General features: G+C 44.3%; 1 protein-coding gene across 1 annotated transcript in view; it reads left to right on the top strand.

The window, feature by feature from the left end:
• Nucleotides 1–22,598, top strand: part of HOOK1 (hook microtubule tethering protein 1) — a 68,105-nt gene that overhangs the window by 23,572 nt on the left and 21,935 nt on the right. Inside the window, exons 7-22 of the mRNA XM_077277384.1 lie at nt 1,374–1,441; nt 6,492–6,554; nt 8,925–9,008; nt 11,038–11,195; nt 11,654–11,794; nt 11,932–12,133; nt 12,406–12,516; nt 12,632–12,719; nt 14,657–14,717; nt 15,071–15,211; nt 15,813–15,906; nt 15,999–16,033; nt 16,108–16,193; nt 17,595–17,695; nt 17,919–18,020; nt 18,131–18,199. Of these exons, the coding sequence (XP_077133499.1) occupies nt 1,374–1,441; nt 6,492–6,554; nt 8,925–9,008; nt 11,038–11,195; nt 11,654–11,794; nt 11,932–12,133; nt 12,406–12,516; nt 12,632–12,719; nt 14,657–14,717; nt 15,071–15,211; nt 15,813–15,906; nt 15,999–16,033; nt 16,108–16,193; nt 17,595–17,695; nt 17,919–18,020; nt 18,131–18,199 (1,604 nt within the window). The remainder of the gene's footprint in view (nt 1–1,373; nt 1,442–6,491; nt 6,555–8,924; nt 9,009–11,037; nt 11,196–11,653; nt 11,795–11,931; nt 12,134–12,405; nt 12,517–12,631; nt 12,720–14,656; nt 14,718–15,070; nt 15,212–15,812; nt 15,907–15,998; nt 16,034–16,107; nt 16,194–17,594; nt 17,696–17,918; nt 18,021–18,130; nt 18,200–22,598) is intronic.

Here is a 22,598-nt window from a genome sequence, read left to right as displayed (position 1 = left end):
TTCCATTTGCAATGTAAAAGAAATTGTTGCATCTAAACCATGTAGAAAAAAAAAAGACAAAAAATTGTCCAACAACTGAACAAAATGATCAGAATGTAAGGATGTGTTTCCACGGTCAGGAAACGCTGCGTGTTTGACGCTGCGTAGAGCCGCAGCGTCAAACACGCAGCGTCCAGATGTTACAGCATAGTGGAGGGGATTTCATGAAATCCCGTCTCCACTATACGTTAAAACACGCAGGCCGCAGACCTGCGGAAACGGACATGCTGCACGTCTTTTCAGAGCGCAGCATGTCTATTTACAATGCGGCGACGCTCTGTCGCCGCACTGTAAATTTACCATAGACCAGGGGTGTCAAACTGCATTCCTCAAGGGCTGCAAACAGGTCATGTTTTCAGGATTTCCTTGTATTGCACAGGTGATCATTTAATCACCTGCACAGAATGATTCCAGCACATTGTGCAATGAGAAGGAAATCTTGAAAACACGCATGGTTTGAGGCCCTCAAGGAATGCAGTTTGACACCCCTGCCATAGACAATCATTAGATGCGGTAAAATCGCATCTAATGATTAGTCACATGCGTAGTAACTGAGTAAAAGCAACTTACTACGCATGTCTACTACTTATACCCGAAAATGGTTCCAATGAAACTACTTTCACCTACAAAAATAAACCCTCACAAACCTTCATCAACAGAAAATGAAGTTGTCTGTGTTACTGGCTATACAATAATGTTTTTATTTTTGGTAAATGATGTAAAACTTTACATAAACTTTATTAATTCGGTATCTCCATATCAGTACTGACCTACAGAATATAGTTGAAAGAAATGCGTCAACTGAAATGACTGACCAAACCAAGCACAGGCATTCGGTGCACCCCTGGTATGGCCAAGCAGATCAGCGCTCCTTCCCACCTATTTGTTTTCCATCTATCTCCGCTCCCCTCTTGATTGACAGCTTTGGTGTTATAGTAGGCAGAGGAAGAACAGATGTAGATGGAAAACAAGTGCACTAAACTAGTTTGGCCACGTCAAGTGTGCACCGAGTGCCTGAGCTTGGTTTGAATATTCATATTTTTGCATTTTGTACCATACAGTGAGTGATTGCTGTAAAAACATTACCGAAAATTACAGAGTTGCTGTTCTTTATCATTTTACTTCACCAAAAAAGTCCATTCTTTTCAAGAGTTATATGGTACATTAAATAGTGGTATTGGAAAAATACAAGTTCTTGTAAGTCTTAATACGTCAACTGAGAATCCAGTTAGTAAGGAAGAAGTCTAAATTCTGACGGACGGACTGTGCATTGAGTCGTGTTTCGTAGATACAAGCTGACCTGGCATCATCTCATTCTATTGTTTCAATTTCAGAACACATCCAGACTATAATGACCCTGGAAGAGTCCGTACAGCACATGGTAATGACTGCCATCCAGGAGGTAAGGACGCACTGACTTTTGACCTCTTCATTGCCAGGCCTGAAAAAGCCTTAAAGGGGTTGTCCACTGCTTTAAAAGTTACTTTTAATGGGCTCAGGTTGTTGTAAGAACAAAAAATAAATAAACTACTCGCCTACCTAACCTGTGCTGCTCCTCTGCATTCTGTACCTATTCCTATGCAATTCTCCTGGCATGACCACTGCAGCCAATCAGTGACTGTTGATTTGCTGAAGCCGTTACATCCATCTGAACAGAAAGAAACATCACTCCTCCTTTTTGTATGTAATGTGACCGCTGCAGCTGATCTGCACTCAGCCGCGTAATGCCCCCCATGACATAGGTTTTATTATATATTATTACCCCACTGGGCCCTTTTAATATTAACTTTGAAAGAAGGGAAAGTGTTTAGTGTTTTTCCTCCCCAGTGGTAAAAACCTTAAAAAATTTACACCAATATGGCTATGTTAACACGTTGTGTTTTTGCTGCATTTTTTAATGCAAATTTTAAGCTGCATTTTACAGCACAAGCAAAAGCTATGAGATTTCAGAAATTTCATGCACACACATTGAGTTTTTTCCTGACTGATTTGGAAACTGCTGCTTTTTTGCAAACTGCAGCATGTCACTTCTTTTAGCATTTTTGCAGTGTTTTTCACATATGAAAAGCAATGAGTAAGTGCAAAAACGCAGCAAAAAACGCTTTAGGCTATGTGCACACGTTGCGGCAAGGTGTGTGTATTTTTCCGCACTGATTTTGGTAAATCCGCAGGAAATCCGCACTGTGGAATTACCGCAAATTCGCCGCAGTTTTTTCACATTTTTTGTGCGGATTCCACATGCAGTTTTACACCTGCGGATTCCTATAGAGGAGCAGGTGTGAACCGCTGCAGAATCCGCACAAAGAATTGACATGCTGCGGAATAAACAACGCAGCGTTTTCAGCGCATTTTTTTCCGCAGCATGTGTACTGCGGATTTTGTTTTCCATAGGTTTACATGGTACTGTACAACGCATGGAAAAATGCTGCAGGTCCGCAGCAAAATCCGCAACGTGTGCACATAGCCTAAAAAAACGCAGGTATCAGGTTTTGGAGCGAAAACCTTAAGGAAGTTGCATTGTGATTTTTTGGGGGGCACTAAACTTTATCAGCATGCATGCATGCATAAGAAAGAACAAAAACGCAGCAAATATGCAGCAAAACCTGCTTTTTGTAAGCAGCTTCTTTACTTTCTTATATAATATTATTATAGATGTAGTCATATAATATTATCAATTATAATTATGCAATGCACATATAGATATTTTTTCAAGAATATAGCAAAAAGCTATTTTTTATATATTTTTTTATTACTCTGCAATTCTTTCAAACTAAATAACCAGTTGAAATAATTATTCAGCTTTTTTGGCCATGTCGTTGCCTAATATTTGTAGTAGTTTTGTAATGCAATGTTTGCACAATACAAATGCTTTATTGTCGAACTTTTTTTTTTTTTTTTTTACTAAATATTCACTTTTTTTGTATTGTTTTATTATATCTTACATTATATATATATATATATATATATATATATATATATATATATATATATATATATATATATAATCCAAAAACAAAAGAATCGAGGGCACTCACCAGTCTTCAGAATTCAGTCTTTTATTGGAAACTTGTTCAGATAAAATTCATGGCCGGGATTGCCGGAGCCGAAGCTCGTGTGAGCAGGGGAGAAAGGGGACGACGGCCGTTTCGCGCTGTGCTTGCGCTTCTACGGGTCACTCCGGGAGTGACCCGTAGAAGCGCAAGCACAGCGCGAAACGGCAGTCGTCCCCTTTCTCCCCTGCTCACACGAGCTTCGGCTCCGGCAATCCCGGCCATGAATTTTATCTGAACAAGTTTCCAATAAAAGACTGAATTCTGAAGACTGGTGAGTGCCCTCGATTCTTTTGTTTTTGGATTATATCAATAGTCATCGCATTCTGGAGGAGCACCCGGAGTCCGGTTCAGTTAGGCTGACAGAGCCATTGTCTAGCACCCGCACAGGGGGATACCGGCTGAAAGCTAAGACTGTGCCGCCTGACGAACTTTTTTATGGTGTGTGTATATATATATATATATATATATATATATATATATATATATATATATATATATATATATATATATATATATATATATATATATATATATATATTACACAGTACAGACCAAAAGTTTGGACACACCTTCTCATTTAAAGATTTTTCTGTATTTTCATGACTATGAAAATTGTACATTCACACTGAAGGCTTCAAAACTATGAATTAATAACACATGTTGAACTATATACTTAACAAAAAAGTGTGAAACAACTGAAATTATGTCATATTCTAGGTTCTTCAAAGTAGCCACCTATTGCTTTGATGACTGCTTTGCACACTCTTGGCATTATCTTGCTGAGCTTCAAGAGGTAGTCACCGGGAATGGTCTTCCAACAATCTTGAAGGAGTTCCCAGAGATGCTTAGCACTTGTTGGCCCTTTTGCCATCATTCTGTGGTCCAGCTCACCCCAAACCATCTCGATTGGGTTCAGGTCTGGTGACTGTGGAGGCCAGGTCATCTGGCATAGCACCCCATCACCCTCTTTCTTGGTCAAATAGCCCTTACACAGCCTGGAGGTGTGTTTGAGGTCATTATTCTGTTGAAAAATAAATGATGGTCTAACTAAACGCAAACCGGATGGAATAGCCTGCCGCTGCAAGATGCTGTGGTAGCCATGCTTGTTCAGTATGCCTTCAATTTTGAATAAATCCCCAACAGTTTCACCAGCAAAGCACCCCCACACCATCACACCTCCTCCTCCATGCTTCACGGTTGGAACCAGGCATGTAGAGTCCATCCGTTCACCTTTTCTGCGTCGCACAAAAACACGGTGGTTTGAACCAAAGATCTCAAATTTGGACTCATCAGACCAAAGCACAGATTTCCACTGGTCTAGTGTCCATTCCTTGTGTTCTTTAGCCCAAACAAGTCTCTTCTGCTTGTTGCCTGTCCTTAGCAGTGGTTTCCCAGCAGCTATTTTACCATGAAGGCTTGCTGCACAAAGTCTCCTCTTAACAGTTGTTGTAGAGATGTGTCTGCTGCTAGAACTCTGTGTGGCATTGACCTGGTCTCTAATCTGAGCTGCTGTTAACCTGCGATTTCTGAGGCTGGTGACTCGGATAAACTTATCCTCAGAAGCAGAGGTGACTCTTGGTCTTCCTTTCCTGGGGCGGTCCTCATGTGAGCCAGTTTCTTTGTAGCGCTTGATGGTTTTTTCAACTGCACTTGGGGACACTTTCAAAGTTTTCCCAATTTTTTGGACTGACTAACCTTCATTTTTTTAAAGTAATGATGGCCACTCGTTTTTCTTTACTTATCTGCTTTTTTCTTGCCATAATACAAATTCTAACAGTCTATTCAGTAGGACTATCAGCTGTGTATCCACCAGACTTCTGCTCAACACAACTGATGGTCCCAACCCCATTTATAAGGCAAAAAAACCCGCTTATTAAACATGACAGGGCACACCTGTGAAGTGAAAACCATTCCCGGTGACTATCCCTTGAAGCTCATCAAGAGAATGCCAAGAGTGTGCAAAGCAGTCATCAAAGCAAAAGGTGGCTACTTTGAAGAACCTAGAATATAAGACATAATTTCAGTTGTTTCACACTTTTTTGTTAAGTATATAATTCCATATGTGTTAATTCATAGTTTTGATGCCTTCAGTGTGAATGTACAATTTTCATAGTCCTGAAAATACAGAAAAATCTTTAAATGAGAAGGTGTGTCCAAACCTTTGGACTGTACTGTATATATATATGTATGTATTTTTGTTACATATTATGTCCTTAACATTTTGAGTTTTTCACCGTATGTTCATTGTTTGGTACATGGCTCTGCACTCGTAGATAAAATCTAGCTCTTCGCACAAAGTATCACGTTCTCTGCAATGAGACGTTTTTGCATAGCTTACTTTTTTTCACGCCTGGTCGTGCATTTCAGTCGTGTTTCCATATATTTGCATATATTATGATACATGATATTTGCATCTGCCTGGTTGTATCACGGCTCTGGTATGAGCTTTATGCTAAGCAGCAGTAAAACACTCACAGTATCCAGGTCACACCCGATGTGTATGTGTATATATATATATATATATATATATATATATATACACACATATATATCTATTTGAAGAGGAATTAACCCCTTCTTTGTTTAAATCGACAATCATAAATCCAGTATAGCAAGACCCCACCATCTTCCCCTTAATCCTGACATTTGCCTTGTGATTGATCCCTCCATGTGAGGCCCTCCATCCTGACGCCAGGCACACGGCTGTGGCATTGACCACCTAGTGACATCTCCTCTCATCTTCATGTTATTCCTCCTCTCATGTGGGATGGTAGCTCTTCAATTCCAGGGACCATACAAAATGTTGAGTGTGTGTGTGACAGAGATTCTGAGCTCCTGAGCCTTTCACGTGACTGAGAGTAGCAGAAAAATTGCCGAAAACTTCCTATAGTAGTCAATAAGTCTCCCACCTGCGTAATATATGCTCACGGGGGAAGCTCCAGTGACATCACCACCCATATATGGTAAATGTCCATATATGGACGCTTATGTCACTGGAGCTTCCCCTGGAAGTGAAGGAACCAGAGGCTGTGTGCAGGGTAAAGGAGGAGGTAATGGCAAGGGGCAGGAGGACCAAATACAGCTTGTCAGGAAGACAGGAAGTGGCTGTCAGGAAGACAGGAAGTAGCTGTCAGGAAGTAGCTGTCAGGAAGACAGAAAGTAGCTGTCTGGAAGACAGGAAGTGGCTGTCAGGAAGACAGGAAGTAGCTGTCTAACTCCCATCATTGGAGTTAATTTCCTCCCTCTCTTGCTCTTCCTGTCAATCACAGTGAGAATATCCCCCGTCCCCTCAGTATTGCTGGATAGAAGCTATAGCCGTGCGATATGTTATCTGGTGTCAGTGAGCGAATGTTTAGTGACTGTCCGCCATGAATGACATTTGCATCGTGTCTCTTACAGCTGATGTGTAAAGAGGTGGTGGATTCTCCAACGATCGAGTCGTCCGGAGATCTGGAGCAGCAGGTAATAAGTGGCCCAAGTCATGGCCGACACTACTCAGTGAAATAAGACTAGCACAAGTCCACTGATAAGTGTCCATTGGGGAATTGCTAGTTGAGCAGTTTTCTTCGGTAGGCCATTGTATCAGTCTCATCACCCTGTTGGGTAACAGTGATTTATTATGGGTGATTTATGTCCCCGCCACACCCCGAACATCGCCGTCTGAGTCACCAGGTAAGCTTTGTGTCAGTCGCTGCCGCTGTCCGACGGCAATCAGATGTAATTTTTATTAGGATGCATGAAGCCATTCATAGGACGGGGCCCCGACACCGGCTTCATTGTCAATCCAAATTATATGGCTGCTGATACAGTCGTTACGTCCCAAAGCCAATGTGTGAGCCGCTAGTAAACCTCATGAGCAACAAGCTGATAAATGGAGGAGGTGACAGCACGGGATCAGTCACCAGCACCCGCCTGTACATCCCAGGTATATCAAAGAGAAAATGTCAGTAAGGAATATTATACAAGCTCCCACCTCATGTTCAGTAGATATAAAAAGTCTACACACCCCTGTTAAAATTCCAGAATTTTTTTGTCATGCAATAAAAAGCATAATAAGAAGAATCATTACATCTTTAATGTCGCCCACAATCTGTACAAGTCCACTGAAAAATAAACTGATGTGTTTTGGAGTGGAAAAATAATTAAAGTTGTGTTTGCATAAATCTGCAAACTAATACTTTGTTGAAGTCCTCTTTCAATTTCTGTCTTTTTGGGTCGGAGTCTATCAGCGCAGCACCTCTAGAATTGGAGATCTTTTCCTACTCTTCCACATCTGTTAGATTGTGGGGGCATCTCCTGTATACAGCGCCCTCTTCAGGTCACCCACACTGGGATTGAGGTTTTGGGTCCTGCTAGGCAATTCCTAAACTCTGAGCTCCTTTGGTTGATTTGGAGGTCACTGGGGCTCACTGTAGGCATGGTGTTCTTTTGGTGATGCACAGTGTTAGCTTTTCACCAAACATCCCTTTAGGAATTATTGCCAAAACATTTAGCCTGGACTTAACCAGACCAGAACAAGTTTCTCTCATGCCTTTGGCAGACATGATGTAGGTTTTGGTAAAACATACTTGGATGTTTTTCTTTGTCAAAAAAGGCTTCTGTCTTGCTACATGCAGGACACAACCAGGACTTGCCAGGTATTCCTGCAGCTCCTTTAATGTTGCTATCAGCCTCTTGGCAGCTGCCAGGACATATGTTCCTATTTGTCTTTCCATCAATGTTTGAGGGCTGTCCAGTTCTAGGTATTGTCACTGTTGTGCCTAATTTATGCCCCTTCTTGATGACATCTTCACAGTTCTCAATGGTAGATGTTTTTTTCATTTCCCAGGCATTAAGATCTACCACTGAGAACTGATCCCTTTGTTTTGTTGTCAACTGTTTATGGCTTTTGTTGTAAAATTCAACTAAGAAAATGTCAGGAAAATCCTCCTAGAACAGCAAATCCTTGTACATGACTGCGGCTAAGCACTGACTACTATGTAACGTGAGTATAAATGTGATTGGCTAATTCTGATCACAACTACATCCCCAAACATATGAGGGTGCTCACATTTATGCAAACACATTATTTTATTTTTATTCCCCCTCAAAGTGATTTCAGTTTGTTTCTGGGAGAAGTTAAAGGTGGAAAAAGTCCTGAAATGATTCTTCTTGGTATGATATGTTTTTTTTTTTAACGAGAAAATAACTTGGTATTTTAATAGAGTTGTGCAGACTTTTTGTATCAACTGCATATATTCACCAGGTATTACCCTATATACAGTTCTATACAAGTATTTCCCCCTTGGACTATAACTCCCTTCTGCTGGAGCAGGTGTAAGGAGCGGACCCAGGAGCTGAGCTTCACACGGGGCAGGCGCCGGCTCTGCTACACAGCCAGCACCTGCCTCTGTTTAACCACCTTAAGGCACTCTGTCTTTGATAGCAGCATTTATGCAGCTCAATCCAGCTTCAACATTCATTCTGGCACCTGTTGTTCCCCCCGCGAGGTGATCTCTGGTTGCTGATGAGTTTCCATTAAAGCCAAGGCCAGGTCTGAGCCTCCTATGACGCTTAAACGTACGCTGGGCTTCATAGGACCTTTATTTGCACTATATACTCCCAATACTGAAATATTGCAGTATATAGAACAAGCGGTTGCAGGTTCAAGTCCCCTCGGGAGGCTAAAAAAATAAAATCTAAAGTAAGGAAAAAAGTTTTTAAAAGTTGGAACCTCCCCCACTACTTTTTCTCAGGTTAAAAAAAAACATAAAGAAATTGAAATACTATAAGATAAGCACATTGGGTGTCTCCACGTCCGTAAAAGTCTAAACTTTATTTCATGATTTTCAGTTGAAGCGAGCTCTGGAATTACTTCAGGAGGCAGAAGCGGAGAAGGAAGAACTGAGGCAAAGATGTCAGGAGCTGGACCTGCAGGTGAGCGACCCGAGCCTGCGACCTGACCCTGTGACCCGAGGCTGCGTCACGAGCCTGCGACCTGACCCTGTGACCCGAGGCTGACCCGAGGCTGCGACCTGAGCCTGCGACCTGACCCTGTGACCCAAGCCTGCTACCCAAGACTGCGACCCGAGGCTGCGACTGCAGACTTATCTCTACAGCTTCATCCATCCTTAGTGGCGGCAGTCGGGTGGAGGATTCTAGGCTCACACGGGTCATCAATTATGTAAAATATGTAGACACATCTGCTCAGCTACTAATCTCAATGTCAGTGAGTGCAGCCATTCTTACTTCCAGCTGTGACCTGAATACTTCTCACAGCTGAGGGTTTGTTACTATTGTATCTAATTCAGACAGCCCTCCTTGAGGTGAGCACACCAGCGAATCTGCAGTCCAGACTTCTTGCTCTCACAGAGGATTGTGGAAGCTGCACAAAGTTGTAACAAATTCTGAGCTGCACAAATTTTAAGTGGACAATTTCGTGCTCATTGTTTTGATACTGTGCAGACAGGACTTTCTGCAGGTGTCTCCTGCACGTCCCATACCTGCGTTGTATCATGCGGACGGTTAATGAGTAACGCGCCAGCAGACATTAGGATCACGTTGGCCGTCACTGCTGGCCGCGCTCCCACACCTCATGGCAGATCAATCGCTGAACTTCATGTGGCCCTAATCTCTGACCAGTTAACCGGTTTTATAACATTGCCCTCCATGTAGGGGTGCCGTTAATTATGCAATGCACCTCAGCCTTCACCCGTAGATGCCTGCAAGGTTCAGGCACCCGCTCAGCACTTGTGGCTTGTGTTCGGCTGGTCGTGGCAATGGCAGTAGAAGCTGATACTTGCTATATTTATCTTTTTTTTTTACATTTGTAGAATAAAGGTTTCCTTCCTACCTGTTAATATCCAACATATCAAATAAGGCAGGTTAACCCTGGAAGTGCTGGAGTTCATGAGCTTCATGGCCGAGCAGCTACATTCAGCCGTACATCACCAAGCACAATGCTGAGCGTCGGATGGAGTGGTGTAAAGCCGTCACCACTGGACTCTGGAGGAGGCGGGTTCTGTGCAGTGACGAATCGCACTTCCCTAGCTGTGTCTGATGGAGGAGTCTGGGTTTGGTGATTCCAGGAGGATGTTACCCCCTGACTGCATTATGCCCACTGTACAGATGGTGGAGGAGGATAGTGCTATGGGACGGCCTCGTCTCCTTAGTTCCAGTGAAGGGAAATCTTCAGCACAAAACATTGTGGACAATTGTATCTTCAGCTTTGTGGAAACATTTGGGGAAGACCCTTTTGTGTCCCATGATTGTGCCCAGTGCACAAGCTCCATACAGACATGGAGGGGAGAACATGAGGGGCCGCGCAGAGCTCAGACCTCCGCCCCACCCTGTAATGGAGATTGTGAGCAAATATTCCCGCAGACTCCTCCAAAATCTTGTAGAACTCATTCCTAGAAGCGGGAGCCATTATATCTGCAGAGGGCGACTCCATAATAATGTCTATGGATGTAGGATGGGAGGTCAGGATGTGGAGGAGGCACATACTTTTCTCCTTATGCTGATTACGGTATATGTTTCATCCAACACTTGGATCAGTGAGTATTACAGGCTTCTCTGCACCATGAGATCTCACCCACCCCGTTGACATACAGATCTCGCCCCACTAGTGTCCTCTTGCCCCTTTGGCTCCTTCTTTGATGCTTTTTTTTAGAATTACCTTGAAAGCTCGTGAGCAAATATACAGTGAGCACTCTCCACGTGTCCGTGTCGTGAGAGATAAAACTATTCCCAGGCCTTAAACTTAATGAAAGGTCCTTCTATACCCGTAATCCTCCCTCCTGTGGCCTCCAAACTACAACCCCCAGCATGTGCTGACCGCCTGCATCTGGGAGTTATAGACTGACATTATTATTCATTTTGTGGGGTCCCGATGGAGTTAATGCCATGTGACGGGGAGAGAGCATAACGGTATCTTACTGTATTGCTAACCTTTGTGCATTATTAGGTGGCCGGTCTACAGGAAGAAAGAAACAGCCTCCTAGCCGAAAACGAGGTCCAGAACGAAAGGCTAAACCAGTTAGACTCCTCCGAGGAGCCCACCACAACCGTGGCCAAGAAATACCTCCAAATACAGCTAGAGCAAGTGCAGGAGGAGAACTACAGGTAACAGTGGGGACGAGCTTGTGACTGAGGTGTATCCAGAGACGTTAAAGGGGTTGTCCATACATCGTAAAAGGAGCTAAATTCAGCATTTACATACATTGAAAATGATCCAGTGACCTGCCATTTACTTACATAATATGGCGTCACCTGGTGTTCAGAGTTTATAGTAATGTTCACGTCGTCCTAATGAGCTGGTACACATACTTGGACATCTCCCACCAGTCGGGTCTCTGTACAGTGATCTCCTGCACATTGCAGAGGAGCCAATCAAAGGAAAAGAGCATAGTGGAGAAGAGCCCATCTGCAGGGGAAGTAAGAAGGCTCCATGTACAGAGGAATTCAGCTGCCAGAGGGGGAAGGAGACTGATTCTTTCCAGAGTCTGTCTCCAGCAGCACTAATCATGTTTTTTTTTTTAAATGTTAGAATCACTTTCATCAATTCATGGTTTAATTGACAGATTGGAAGCTGCAAAGGACGACTACCGGGCACACTGCGAGGAGCTGGAGCGGCAACTAATCGAGACCCAGAACAGGAATGATGAGCTGGCCAGCCTGGCTGAGGAATCCCGAGCCCTGAAGGATGAAATCGATGTTCTCAGGTGACTTTCGAGTGTATCCTTGAGTCAAATATATAGCAAAAAGTATTCACACCAAACTGCGCAGGGGGGTAAATACTTTTTATAGGTGGTTTGTAACAAAATGCATCCATCTACAATGACCAATGTCCTCCTCGCAGGACGACATCTGATAAAGCCACGAAGCTGGAATCTACGGTGGAGTCGTACCGCAAGAAACTGGAGGACCTGAACGACCTGCGGAGACAAGTGAAGTCTCTGGAAGACACAAACTTAATGTATATGCACAACACAGTCAGCCTGGAGGAGGAGCTGAAGAAAGCCAATGCTGCGCGCGCCCAGCTGGAGACGTACAAGCGGCAGGTGAGGACACGTGGCACTAACCACGAGGTTAGAAGGGTCTCCCGGCACCCCTCACTTCCATATCGGGAGGATAATGGTGCAGATGATGCGCAGGTTGGTGCTGGAAGTATAAAAAACTTGCACCCGACCTGTGCAGAGTCGGCTCAGTCCATGAGATCGTCACACCCGCCCTGCTGTACGTGTGCGTCCTGTGTTGGGAAGGGTTTAGGTCATTGTTTTCCTCTTTCCATACAAAGTTTCCTATCACCTTCCATCTTTTCTCGTATCTACAGGTCCAGGATCTGCACACCAAGCTCTCTATGGAAAGCAAGCGAGCGGACACGCTGGCCTACGAGATGACCCGACTTCGGGAGAAGCAAGAAGCACTTGTGAAAGAGAAAGAGGTATCAGTACTGGGCTCGCCGTGGTCTCGTGTCCCATGTCGTGGGGATGGCGGATGTGCTGGATGTCATTTTCACATGTAAATTAATGAATTCTCCTTTTCCTGCCTCCATGTAGAGACTGATCGTTCAGCGAGATGCTCTGAAGGAGACCAATGAGGAGCTGCGATGTTCCCTGGTGCAGCAGGACCACCTTAATCAGTCTGGTGAGCCGTGGTGGACATACTGGGGGTCAATCGGGAGCGCTAATCATTACATACATTCTATAACGTCAGCGCTGCTCCGAGCTTGTACATTGTGCGATGCAAAGGGCAACATGTGCCACATCTATACAGTGACATGTAAAAGTTTGGGCACCCCTGGTCAAAATTACTGTTATTGTGAACAGCTAAGCAAGTTGAAGATGAATTGATCTTTAAAAGGCCTAAATTTAAAGATGACACATTTACATTATATTTTAGGGGGAAAAATATAAATATTCATCTTTTACATTTTAAAAATTGCAAAAAGGAAAATAAGATGATGCAAAAAATGTGGGCACCCTGCATGGTTAGTACACGGTAGCACCCCCTTTATCACAGCTTGTAAATGCATTTTGTAGCCAGACAAGAGACTTTCAATTCTGTGTGAGGGATTTTCCTCCATTCTTCCTTGGACACTTCTTCCCATTCTGTGAGATTTCTGGTCGTCTTGCATCCTCTGTTATTTTGAGATTTTCAATGATGTTCAGATCAGGGGACTGTGAGGGCTATTGTAAAACCTTCAGCTTGCGCCTTTTGAGGTCATCTGTTGTGGATTTTGATATGTGTTTAGGGTCATTATCCATTTGTAGAAGCCATCCTCTTCCTCTTTTCACCTGCAGCTTTTTTACAGATGGTGTTAGGCTACGTTCACATTTGCGGTCTGCGCCGCAGCGTCGCCGCATGCGTCATGCGCCCCTATATTTAACATGGGGGCGCATGGACATGCGTCGCACTTGCGTTTTGCGCCGCATGCGTCCCTGCGGCGCCCGCGTCCGGGCGCAGAGGACGCAGCAAGTTGCATTTTTGCTGCGTCCAAAATCAATCAAAAAAAGGACGCATGCGGCGCAAAACGCAGCGTTGTGCATGCGTTTTGCTGCGTTTTTGTTTGCGTTGTGCGTTGCGGCGCCGACGCTGCGGCGCACAACGCAAATGTGAACGTAGCCTTATGTTTGCATCAAGAATACGTTGAAATTTCATTGAATCCATTCTCCCCTCTACCCGTGAGATGTTCCCCGTGCCATTGGCTGCAACACAACCCCAAAGCATGATTGATCCACCCCCATGCTTAATGGTTGACGAGATGTTCTTTTCCTGAAATTCTGTGTCCTTTTTTCTCAACACATACCTTCATTGTGATTATAGAGTTCTATTGTAACCTCATTGGTCCATAGGACTTGTTTTCTAAATACATCAGGCTTGTTTAGATGTTCTTTTGCATACTTCTGATGCTGAATTTTATGGTGAGGACGCAGGGGAGGATTTCTTCTGATAACTTTTTGCTTGGTTTTCCAGACGTTATCTTGACCTCCACTGTTCCTGGTAACTGCTGTTTCTTAATTAGATTTCGAACTGAGGAACTTGAAAATGCTTTGCAAGGGTGTCCAAACTTTTGCTTCAGACCATTTTCTGTTTTGTAATTTTTTAAATGCAAAAGATGGAAATATTTATATATATTTTTTCCTGAAATACAAAGCAAATGTGTCATCTTTAACTCTAACTCTAACCCTTTTAGAGATCCTTTCATCTTCAGCTTGCTTAACTGTTCACAATAGCAGTATTTGCCAGGGGGGCACAAACTTTTACATGCCACAGTAAGCGTGGTATGGGAATGTCCCTGAGATGTAGAGGACAGATGATTAGTGGAAGCTACACCCCCACCCACCCCCCTCCTGTCTGCTTGCACCGATAGATAGGGGTAAAATAGAGAATAGGCTCTGTACTCCTCCAAATTTAGAAAAAATAAAAGTAAATTGAGATTGAAATCTAGAATTTTCGACATAAAAATTGAGGTTTGTTTTTTAGGCCCCTTGCAGACGCCCTGGGTCCTGAGGTTGAGGGTCCTGATGGCTGCGGGGGGCCGCTACTGGTTACTCACATTTACTTTCTGTGTTTGTCTATAGAGGATTCTGGATTCAAGAACAAAGACAACCTCGCCGCCGAGCTCCTGCCGGTGGAATATCGGTGAGTACTGCACATCATGTCCGCTTATCTTCAAAATTCTTTTTATTAGGGGATTTTTACAGTACTGGGGATAATGGGTCAGGAAAGCAATGAAGGGAAAGGAAGATCATTTTAATATAGTTGCACCACAACAATTAACATACCAAGTGCAAAATCTACATAAAATAAAGTATAGATTATAAGTATTCTGGCAAAGTAATAAGACATCAAATAAAGACTCAAGCTGAACTCGCTGCATACACGGCGGGCCCTGGCTGTGTCATACAGCCGTCACCTGCCTCCGACAGCAGCCATTGAACCCGTTGCTATCCAGTTATGTAATAGGTGTATAATGTACGGTGTTGTCTTCACAGGGAGATGTTCATTAGACTCCAGCACGAGAATAAGATGCTCCAGGTTCAGCAGGAAGGATCGGAGAACGAGCGCATCGCAGATCTCCAGGTTCAGGTTGAAGAAAAACAGAGGAAGATGAGCGAGCTGGAAACGGAGAACCGGTGAGATGACGTCCCAAGCATCCTTACAACCAGTGTGAAGGAAGTTGTCAATGCCTCTAGGTGGTCCATATTGGGGGGTCTGTAAAAAGTGCAAGTGATGTTGCCGTTCATTCTATGTAGGTGGCGGAATTTTTTAGTTCTAGGGTCTTTTCTGACATCTAGTGACCAACATTTGGAACTACAGTTCCTCTTTAGGGTATGTACGCACGTACTTTTGAGGGCTGCGGATTTTTCCGCAGCGGATTTCATAAATCCGCAGGTAAAAGGCACTGCGTTTTACCTGCGGACTTACTGCGGTTTTTATGCTGAATTTGTGCGGATTCCACCTGCGGTTTTACACCTGCGGATTCCTATAGAGGAGCAGGTGTAAACCACAGCGGAATCCGTACAAAGAATTGACATGCTGCGGAATGTAACCCGCAGCGTTTCTGCGCATTTTTTTTCCCACAGCATGGGCACTACGGATTGCGTTTTCCATAGGTTTACACTGTACTGTAAACGCTGCAAATCCGCAACGTGTGCACATAGCCTTAAAATGTTGAACGTTTTAGTAAAGTTCTGATGCATTGCTACATGACCACAAAAATATATTGTGTCACAGGCTTAACCTGGGCCGTGTGGAAGAGTTACAGCTACAGATTGCAGATCTGCAGAAGTCCTTACAGAATCAGGACAGCGAAGCAGAAGGCACCGGAGTAAGTCAGAATATTAATGCAAAAATTACCTGTAAATGTTAACATCACAATAAAACCCGCTCTCTGACCACCCTTAATGTTTTATCTTCCAGTCCAACACATTGAAAAAGAAAATCGAAGCACAAATGTAAGTATCTGATTACCTATTTAATCTCCAACAAGTTTTCTAGGAGCGGATTATGACCAGCTTTTATCTTGCAGGGAAAAGTTAAAGGAGGTTCACGATGCCATAGAGACCAAGAAAGAACAACTGGAAGACTTTGAGCCCGAGGCAGCAGATCAGAGCGGTAAGGGCAGCAGATGGTGCCCACTAGTGGTAAAAATAGAGAAACGAACATGCCGCCATACCAATCAATATATTAGTCAATAAACTATAGCTGCTCACTGCCACCACTAGGGGGAGCACACTGCAGACAGATGTATTACTGGTTACATCACCTCCCCAAACAATTCTAGTTCTAAAAAGCAATCAAAATGCTCCACATACCACAAAATAAACCAGTAAACCTACAGCTCAACCTGCAGCAAACACATATTGTGTCTTTTGCAATATGGAAACGCTATCAATTTTATCTTTTTTTTTTAATTAACAAGGGTTTTTATTTTGTAGAAGTAGAAATAATATACGGTATATTTGGTATCGTAATAACCCTTCTGACCTGCAGAATAAAGTTACCACGTCATTTTTAATGCATATTGAATGTTGTCAAAATATAACCTAAATAACAAAATTGCAGTTTTTTTTTTAATTAAAGTCCAAACTTAATTTACAATTTTTCAATATATTATATGGTGCCTCAGCCCCTTCCTTTTGTGGCAAAGTTACATTTTGGACTTTAGTTTTTTCCTCCCCTTTTTATACCAGAGTTCTAACTTTTTCATTTTTCCTCTCCACTCGCCGTACGAGCGCTTGTCTTTTTGCAGGACGAGTTGTAGTTTTGAACGACACCATACAATGAACTGAAAAACAGACAAATTTCCAAGTGGGAATAAATGGTGAAAATAAAACAAAAAATATTTTTGTTACTTTTGGTTTTATTCTGTTCACTGTGTGGAAGGAATTCCCTGGTAACATGACTTAATTTTTTCCAGGAAATGTTTTTTTCATAAAAAAACAAACAAACATTTGTTTTTTTTTTGTCATTTATTGAAAACCGTAAAGTTTTTATTTTTCGATGGACCTGTTTGAGGGATTTTTTTTTTCAGAGCTGATTTTTTTTATTATTATTAATTTAGACTTTTTATTGCATTTTTTAGGGTGCCGACTGACCAAAAAAACCTAAATTGCATTGTTTTATTTTTCCTATTTGCAGCATTTATTGTATGGGTGTATTATCTTTATATTTTGATTGATTGGGATTTTATGCTTTTGTAAAGTATTTTTCAATTGGGATGGGGGGGGGGGGATTAATCAGTTTTTTTTTCTTTTTACTTTATTTTTTAGCCCACTTAGGGAACCTGTCCCTGCCATAGTTTGTTCTAAATACTATAGAGCCAATGACGTCCTCCTATGATGGCGGCTGTATAGCACAGTTGGCATCTGCCCTCTGTGGTTTGGGCTTAGCTTCTTCTTTGAAAGGCATGATTGAAAATGGAGACAAAAACTGTCTGTGCCGGGAAGGGGTTATGGGAATGGTGTACATCTGCGTGCTCTTTGCCTTGTATCAAACCTTTCTTCTCCCATACAGCCCAGCGCGTCGTGGAGCTGGAGGTGGCGCTGCGCAAGAAGGATGACGACATGAAAGCCATGGAAGACCGCTACAAGATTTACCTGGAGAAAGCCAGAAACGTGAGTGTAAAAGTCATAAAAGTAAAAGTTCATTGTGCACTTAACTAATATTCCTGATTGTGGCCCCTGGAGATAGATGCATCACTGTGAGGTCCTGAGATCAGCAAAATGTACTGTTCCTTTGATTAACGCCTCGCTTCTAGAATTGTGGCAGCGCCACCTTGTGGATCCCGACTGTCCTGTACATTAGTGCACATGCCGACTTCGGTGTTTTTTCTTGTAGGTAATAAAGACTTTAGATCCAAAATTAAACCCGGCCTCAGCCGAAATCATGTTACTGAGAAAGCAGCTGACGGAGAAAGACCGACGGATCGAGCACCTGGAGGTGAGTGGTGACATGGCGGTGACCGGAGGACGGAGGAGTGCGCATACGACTGATGGTAATGGGCGACTCCTGTGCTCGTGGTTATATGTCCTCTCCTCTCCCTCACACAGGCCGAGTCTCAGATGGCAAAACTACGAGAGTACGAGGAGAAGCTGATAGTGACGGCGTGGTACAACAAGGTGAGAGACTGCTGCAAATCATAGTGCAATAACACTGCCATACTGCACCCATGTAATAGAGCCATACTGCACCCATGTAATAGTGCCATGCTGCACCCATAATAGAGCCATACTGCACCCATGTAATAGTGCCATACTGCACCCATGTAATAGTGCCATACTGCGTAATAGTGCCATACTGCACCCATGTAATAGAGCCATACTGCACCCATGGAATAGTGCCATGCTGCACCCATAATAGAGCCATACTGCACCCATGTAATAGTGCCATACTGCACCCATGTAATAGTGCCATACTGCACCCATGTAATAGAGCCATACTGCACCCATGTAATAGAGCCATACTGCACCCATGTAATAGAGCCATACTGCACCCATGTAATAGTGCCATACTGCACCCATGTAATACAGCCATACTGCACCCATGTAATAGAGCCATACTGCACCCATGTAATAGTGCCATACTGCACCCATGTAATAGAGCCATACTGCACCCATGTAATAGAGCCATACTGCACCCATGTAATAGTGCCATACTTCACCCATGTAATAGAGCCATACTGCACCCATGTAATAGAGCCACACAGCCTCCATGTAATAGAGCCATACAGCCTCCATGTAATAGTGCCATACAGCCTCCAAGTAATAGTGCCACACAGCCTCCATGTAATAGTGCCATACTGTATCCATGTAATAGTGCCACACAGCACCCATGTAATAGAGCCATACTGCACCCATGTAATAGAGCCATACTGCACCCATGTAATAGAGCCATACAGCCTCCATGTAATAGTGCCATACAGCCTCCATGTAATAGTGCCACACAGCCTCCATGTAATAGTGCCATACTGTACCCATGTAATAGTGCCACACAGCACCCATGTAATAGAGCCATACTGCACCCATGTAATAGAGCCATACTGCACCCATGTAATAGTGCCATACTGCACCATGTAATAGTGCCATACTGCACCCATGTAATAGAGCCATACTGCACCCATGTAATAGAGCCATACTGCACCCATGTAATAGAGCCATACTGCACCCATGTAATAGTGCCATACTTCACCCATGTAATAGAGCCATACTGCACCCATGTAATAGAGCCACACAGCCTCCATGTAATAGTGCCATACAGCCTCCATGTAGTAGTGCCACACAGCCTCCATGTAATAGTGCCATCCTGTACCCATGTAATAGTGCCACACAGCCTCCATGTAATAGCGCCATACAGCCTCCATGTAATAGAGCAGGAGCTGACTGGCAAATTTTGGCCTGGGGGGCAAGCACACAGCAGTGGCCCATGAGTAGCGGCTCATCCTTAAAGGGGTTGTCGGATCTTATGCTACATGTCTACAGACACTATGTGTGAATCCTCATATCGTGCGCACTGTGCGCTGTGAAGATTCTCTGGTGCCGGCAACAGGTGGTCTTGTGACTGCAAGCATGCAATATATATATTCCCAGCCACATTTCGACTAGACTGTTTTGGGCCTAGTTCAATTCAGTTGCATTAGGCCATGCAAGTCTAGTCGGCATGTGACCGCATGTATGCAAATCACAAACTTACAGCCACACACCCGCCAAATGACCACAGCACTGCCAGCAATATGAGAAGCACAAGTCTGCAGTCCAAAGAATGACACAGAGTGAATGCACCAACAACACACACACGCACAGCCCCACTGTATAAGGACAGACACACGCACAGCCCCACTGTATGACACACACACACACACACAGCCCCACTGTATAATGACACACACACATGCACAGCCCCACTGTATAATGACACACACACACGCACAGCCCCACTGTATAATGACACACACACACGCACAGCCCCACTGTATAATGACCCACACACACAGCCCCACTGTATAATGACAGGCACATGCACAGCCCTACTGTATAATGACAAACACACACAGCCCCACTGTATAATGACATACACACACCCACAGCCCCACTGTATAATGACACACACGCACAACCCCACTATATAATGACAGGCACACACATCCCCACTGTATAATGACACACACACGCAAAGCCCCACTGCATAATGACACACATGCACAGCCCCACTGTATAATGACACACACACACATGCACAGCCCCACTGTATAATGACACACACACACATGCACAGCCCCACTGTATAATGACACACACATGCACAGCCCCACTGTATAATGACATACACACACAGCCCCACTGTATAATGGCAGGCACGTGCACAGCCCCACTGTATAATGACACACACGCACCACAGCCCCACTGTATAAGGACAGACACGCACAGCCCCACTGTATAAGGACAGACACACGCACAGCCCCACTGTATAATTATTATTATTATTATTTATTTATATAGCACCATTGATTCCGTGGTGCTGTACATGAGAAGGGGTTACATACAAGTTACAGATATCACTTACAGTAAACAAACTAACAATGACGGACTGATACAGAGGGGCGAGGACCCTGCCCTTGCGGGCTTACATTCTACAGGAATATGGGGAAGGAGACAGTAGGTTGGGGGTTGCAGGAGCTCCGGTGTTGGTGAGGCGGTAGCTTCGATAGTGATGAGGCGGCAGCGGGGTCAGTGCAGGCTGTAGGCTTTCCTGAAGAGATGAGTTTTCAGGTTCCGTCTGAAGGATCCGACTGTGGTTGATAGTCGGATGTGTTGGGGCAGAGAGTTCCAGAGGATGGGGGATATTCGGGAGAAGTCTTGGAGGCGATTGGATGAGGAGCGAATAAGTGTGGAGGAGAGAAGGAGGTCTTGGGAGGACCGGAGATTACGTGAGGGAAGATATCGGCAGATTAGTTCAGAGATATATGGAGACAGGTTATGGACGGCTTTGTAGGTCAGTATTAGTAATTTGAACTGGATACGCTGAGGGAATGGGAGCCAGTGAAGAGATTTGCAGAGGGGTGAAGCGGAGGAGTAGCGAGGAGAGAGATGGATTAGTCGGGCAGCAGAGTTAAGGATGGACTAGAGAGGTGCAAGGGTGTTAGCAGGGAGGCCACAGAAAAGGATGTTGCAGTAGTCAAGGCGGGAGATGATGAGGGCATGCACAAGCATTTTAGTAGATTGACGGTTGAGGAAAGGACGGATTCTGGAGATATTTTCGAGCTGGAGGCGACAGGAGGTGGAAAGAGCTTGGATGTGCGGTTTGAAGGACAGGGCAGAGTCGAAGGTTACTTCGAGGCACGGACTTCGGGTATGGGGGAAAGCATGATGTCATTGATTGCGATAGATAGGTCAGGTAAGGAAGATTTGTGGGATGGAGGAAAGATGATAAGTTCAGATTTGTCCACATTGAGTTTGAGGAAGCGAGAGGAAAAGAAGGAGGATATGGCTGATAGGCACTCTGGGATTCTGGACAGCAGACCGGTGACGTCTGGGCCAGAGAGGTAGATCTGAGTGTCATCAGCATAGAGGTGGTACTGGAATCCATGGGACTTTATGAGTTGTCCCAAGCCAAGTGTATAGATTGAGAAGAGTAGGGGTCCTAGAACAGAGCCTTGGGGGACTCCAACAGAGAGAGGGTGGGATGAGGAGGTAGTGTGGGAGACGCTGAATGTGCGGTTGGAAAGGTACGAGGCGATCCAGGATAGGGCGAGGTCTTTGATGCCAAAGGAGGAGAGGATCTGTAGTAGGAGGCAGTGGTCAACTGTGTCAAAAGCAGAGGACAGGTCTAGAAGGAGGAGTACAGAGTATTGTCCAGTAGCTTTGGCTTTAAGTAGGTCGTTAGTGATCTTGGTCAGGGCAGTCTCAGTTGAGTGATGGGGGCGGAAACCAGATTGTAGATTGTCGAACAACAAGTTAGATGAGAAGTGGGAGGAAAGTTCAGCATGGACGTGCTGCTCCAGGAGTTTGGAAGCGAATGGGAGCAGTGATATTGGGCGATAGCTGGACATAGCAGTTGGATCGAGGGTTGGCTTTTTAAGGATAGGCGTGATTGTGGCATGTTTGAACGCAGAGGGGAAGGTGCCAGAAGTTAGTGATAGGTTGAAGAGGTGGGTTAGGGATGGGATAAGTGTGGTGGTGAGGTTGGGGAGGAGGTGGGATGGGATGGGGTCGAGCGCACAGGTGGTGAGATGCGATTTGGAGAGGAGACAGTTAAGCCCCCCTTCAGTGATGTTGGAGAGGGAGGTTATGGGGTTTGGACATTGGTCTGGTATACAACGGGGTTGTGATGGTTGAACAATGAAGACTTGCCTTGTTTGGTCGATCTTATTTTTAAAGTGTGTGGCAAAGTCCTCGGAAGAGATGAGGGAGGTTGGAGGGGGCAGTGGGGGGCGGAGGAGGGAGTTAAAGGTTTTGAATAACTGTTTGGGGTTGTAGGATAGGGAAGATATGAGGGTTGTGAAGTAGGCCTGTTTAGCAGAGG

Source organism: Ranitomeya variabilis, chromosome 8, assembly GCF_051348905.1.
Source record: "Ranitomeya variabilis isolate aRanVar5 chromosome 8, aRanVar5.hap1, whole genome shotgun sequence".
In the NCBI taxonomy this organism is placed as follows: Eukaryota; Metazoa; Chordata; class Amphibia; order Anura; family Dendrobatidae; genus Ranitomeya; species Ranitomeya variabilis.
Note: the sequence above shows the minus strand (reverse complement) of the source record. Positions and strands in the feature narration are given on the sequence as shown.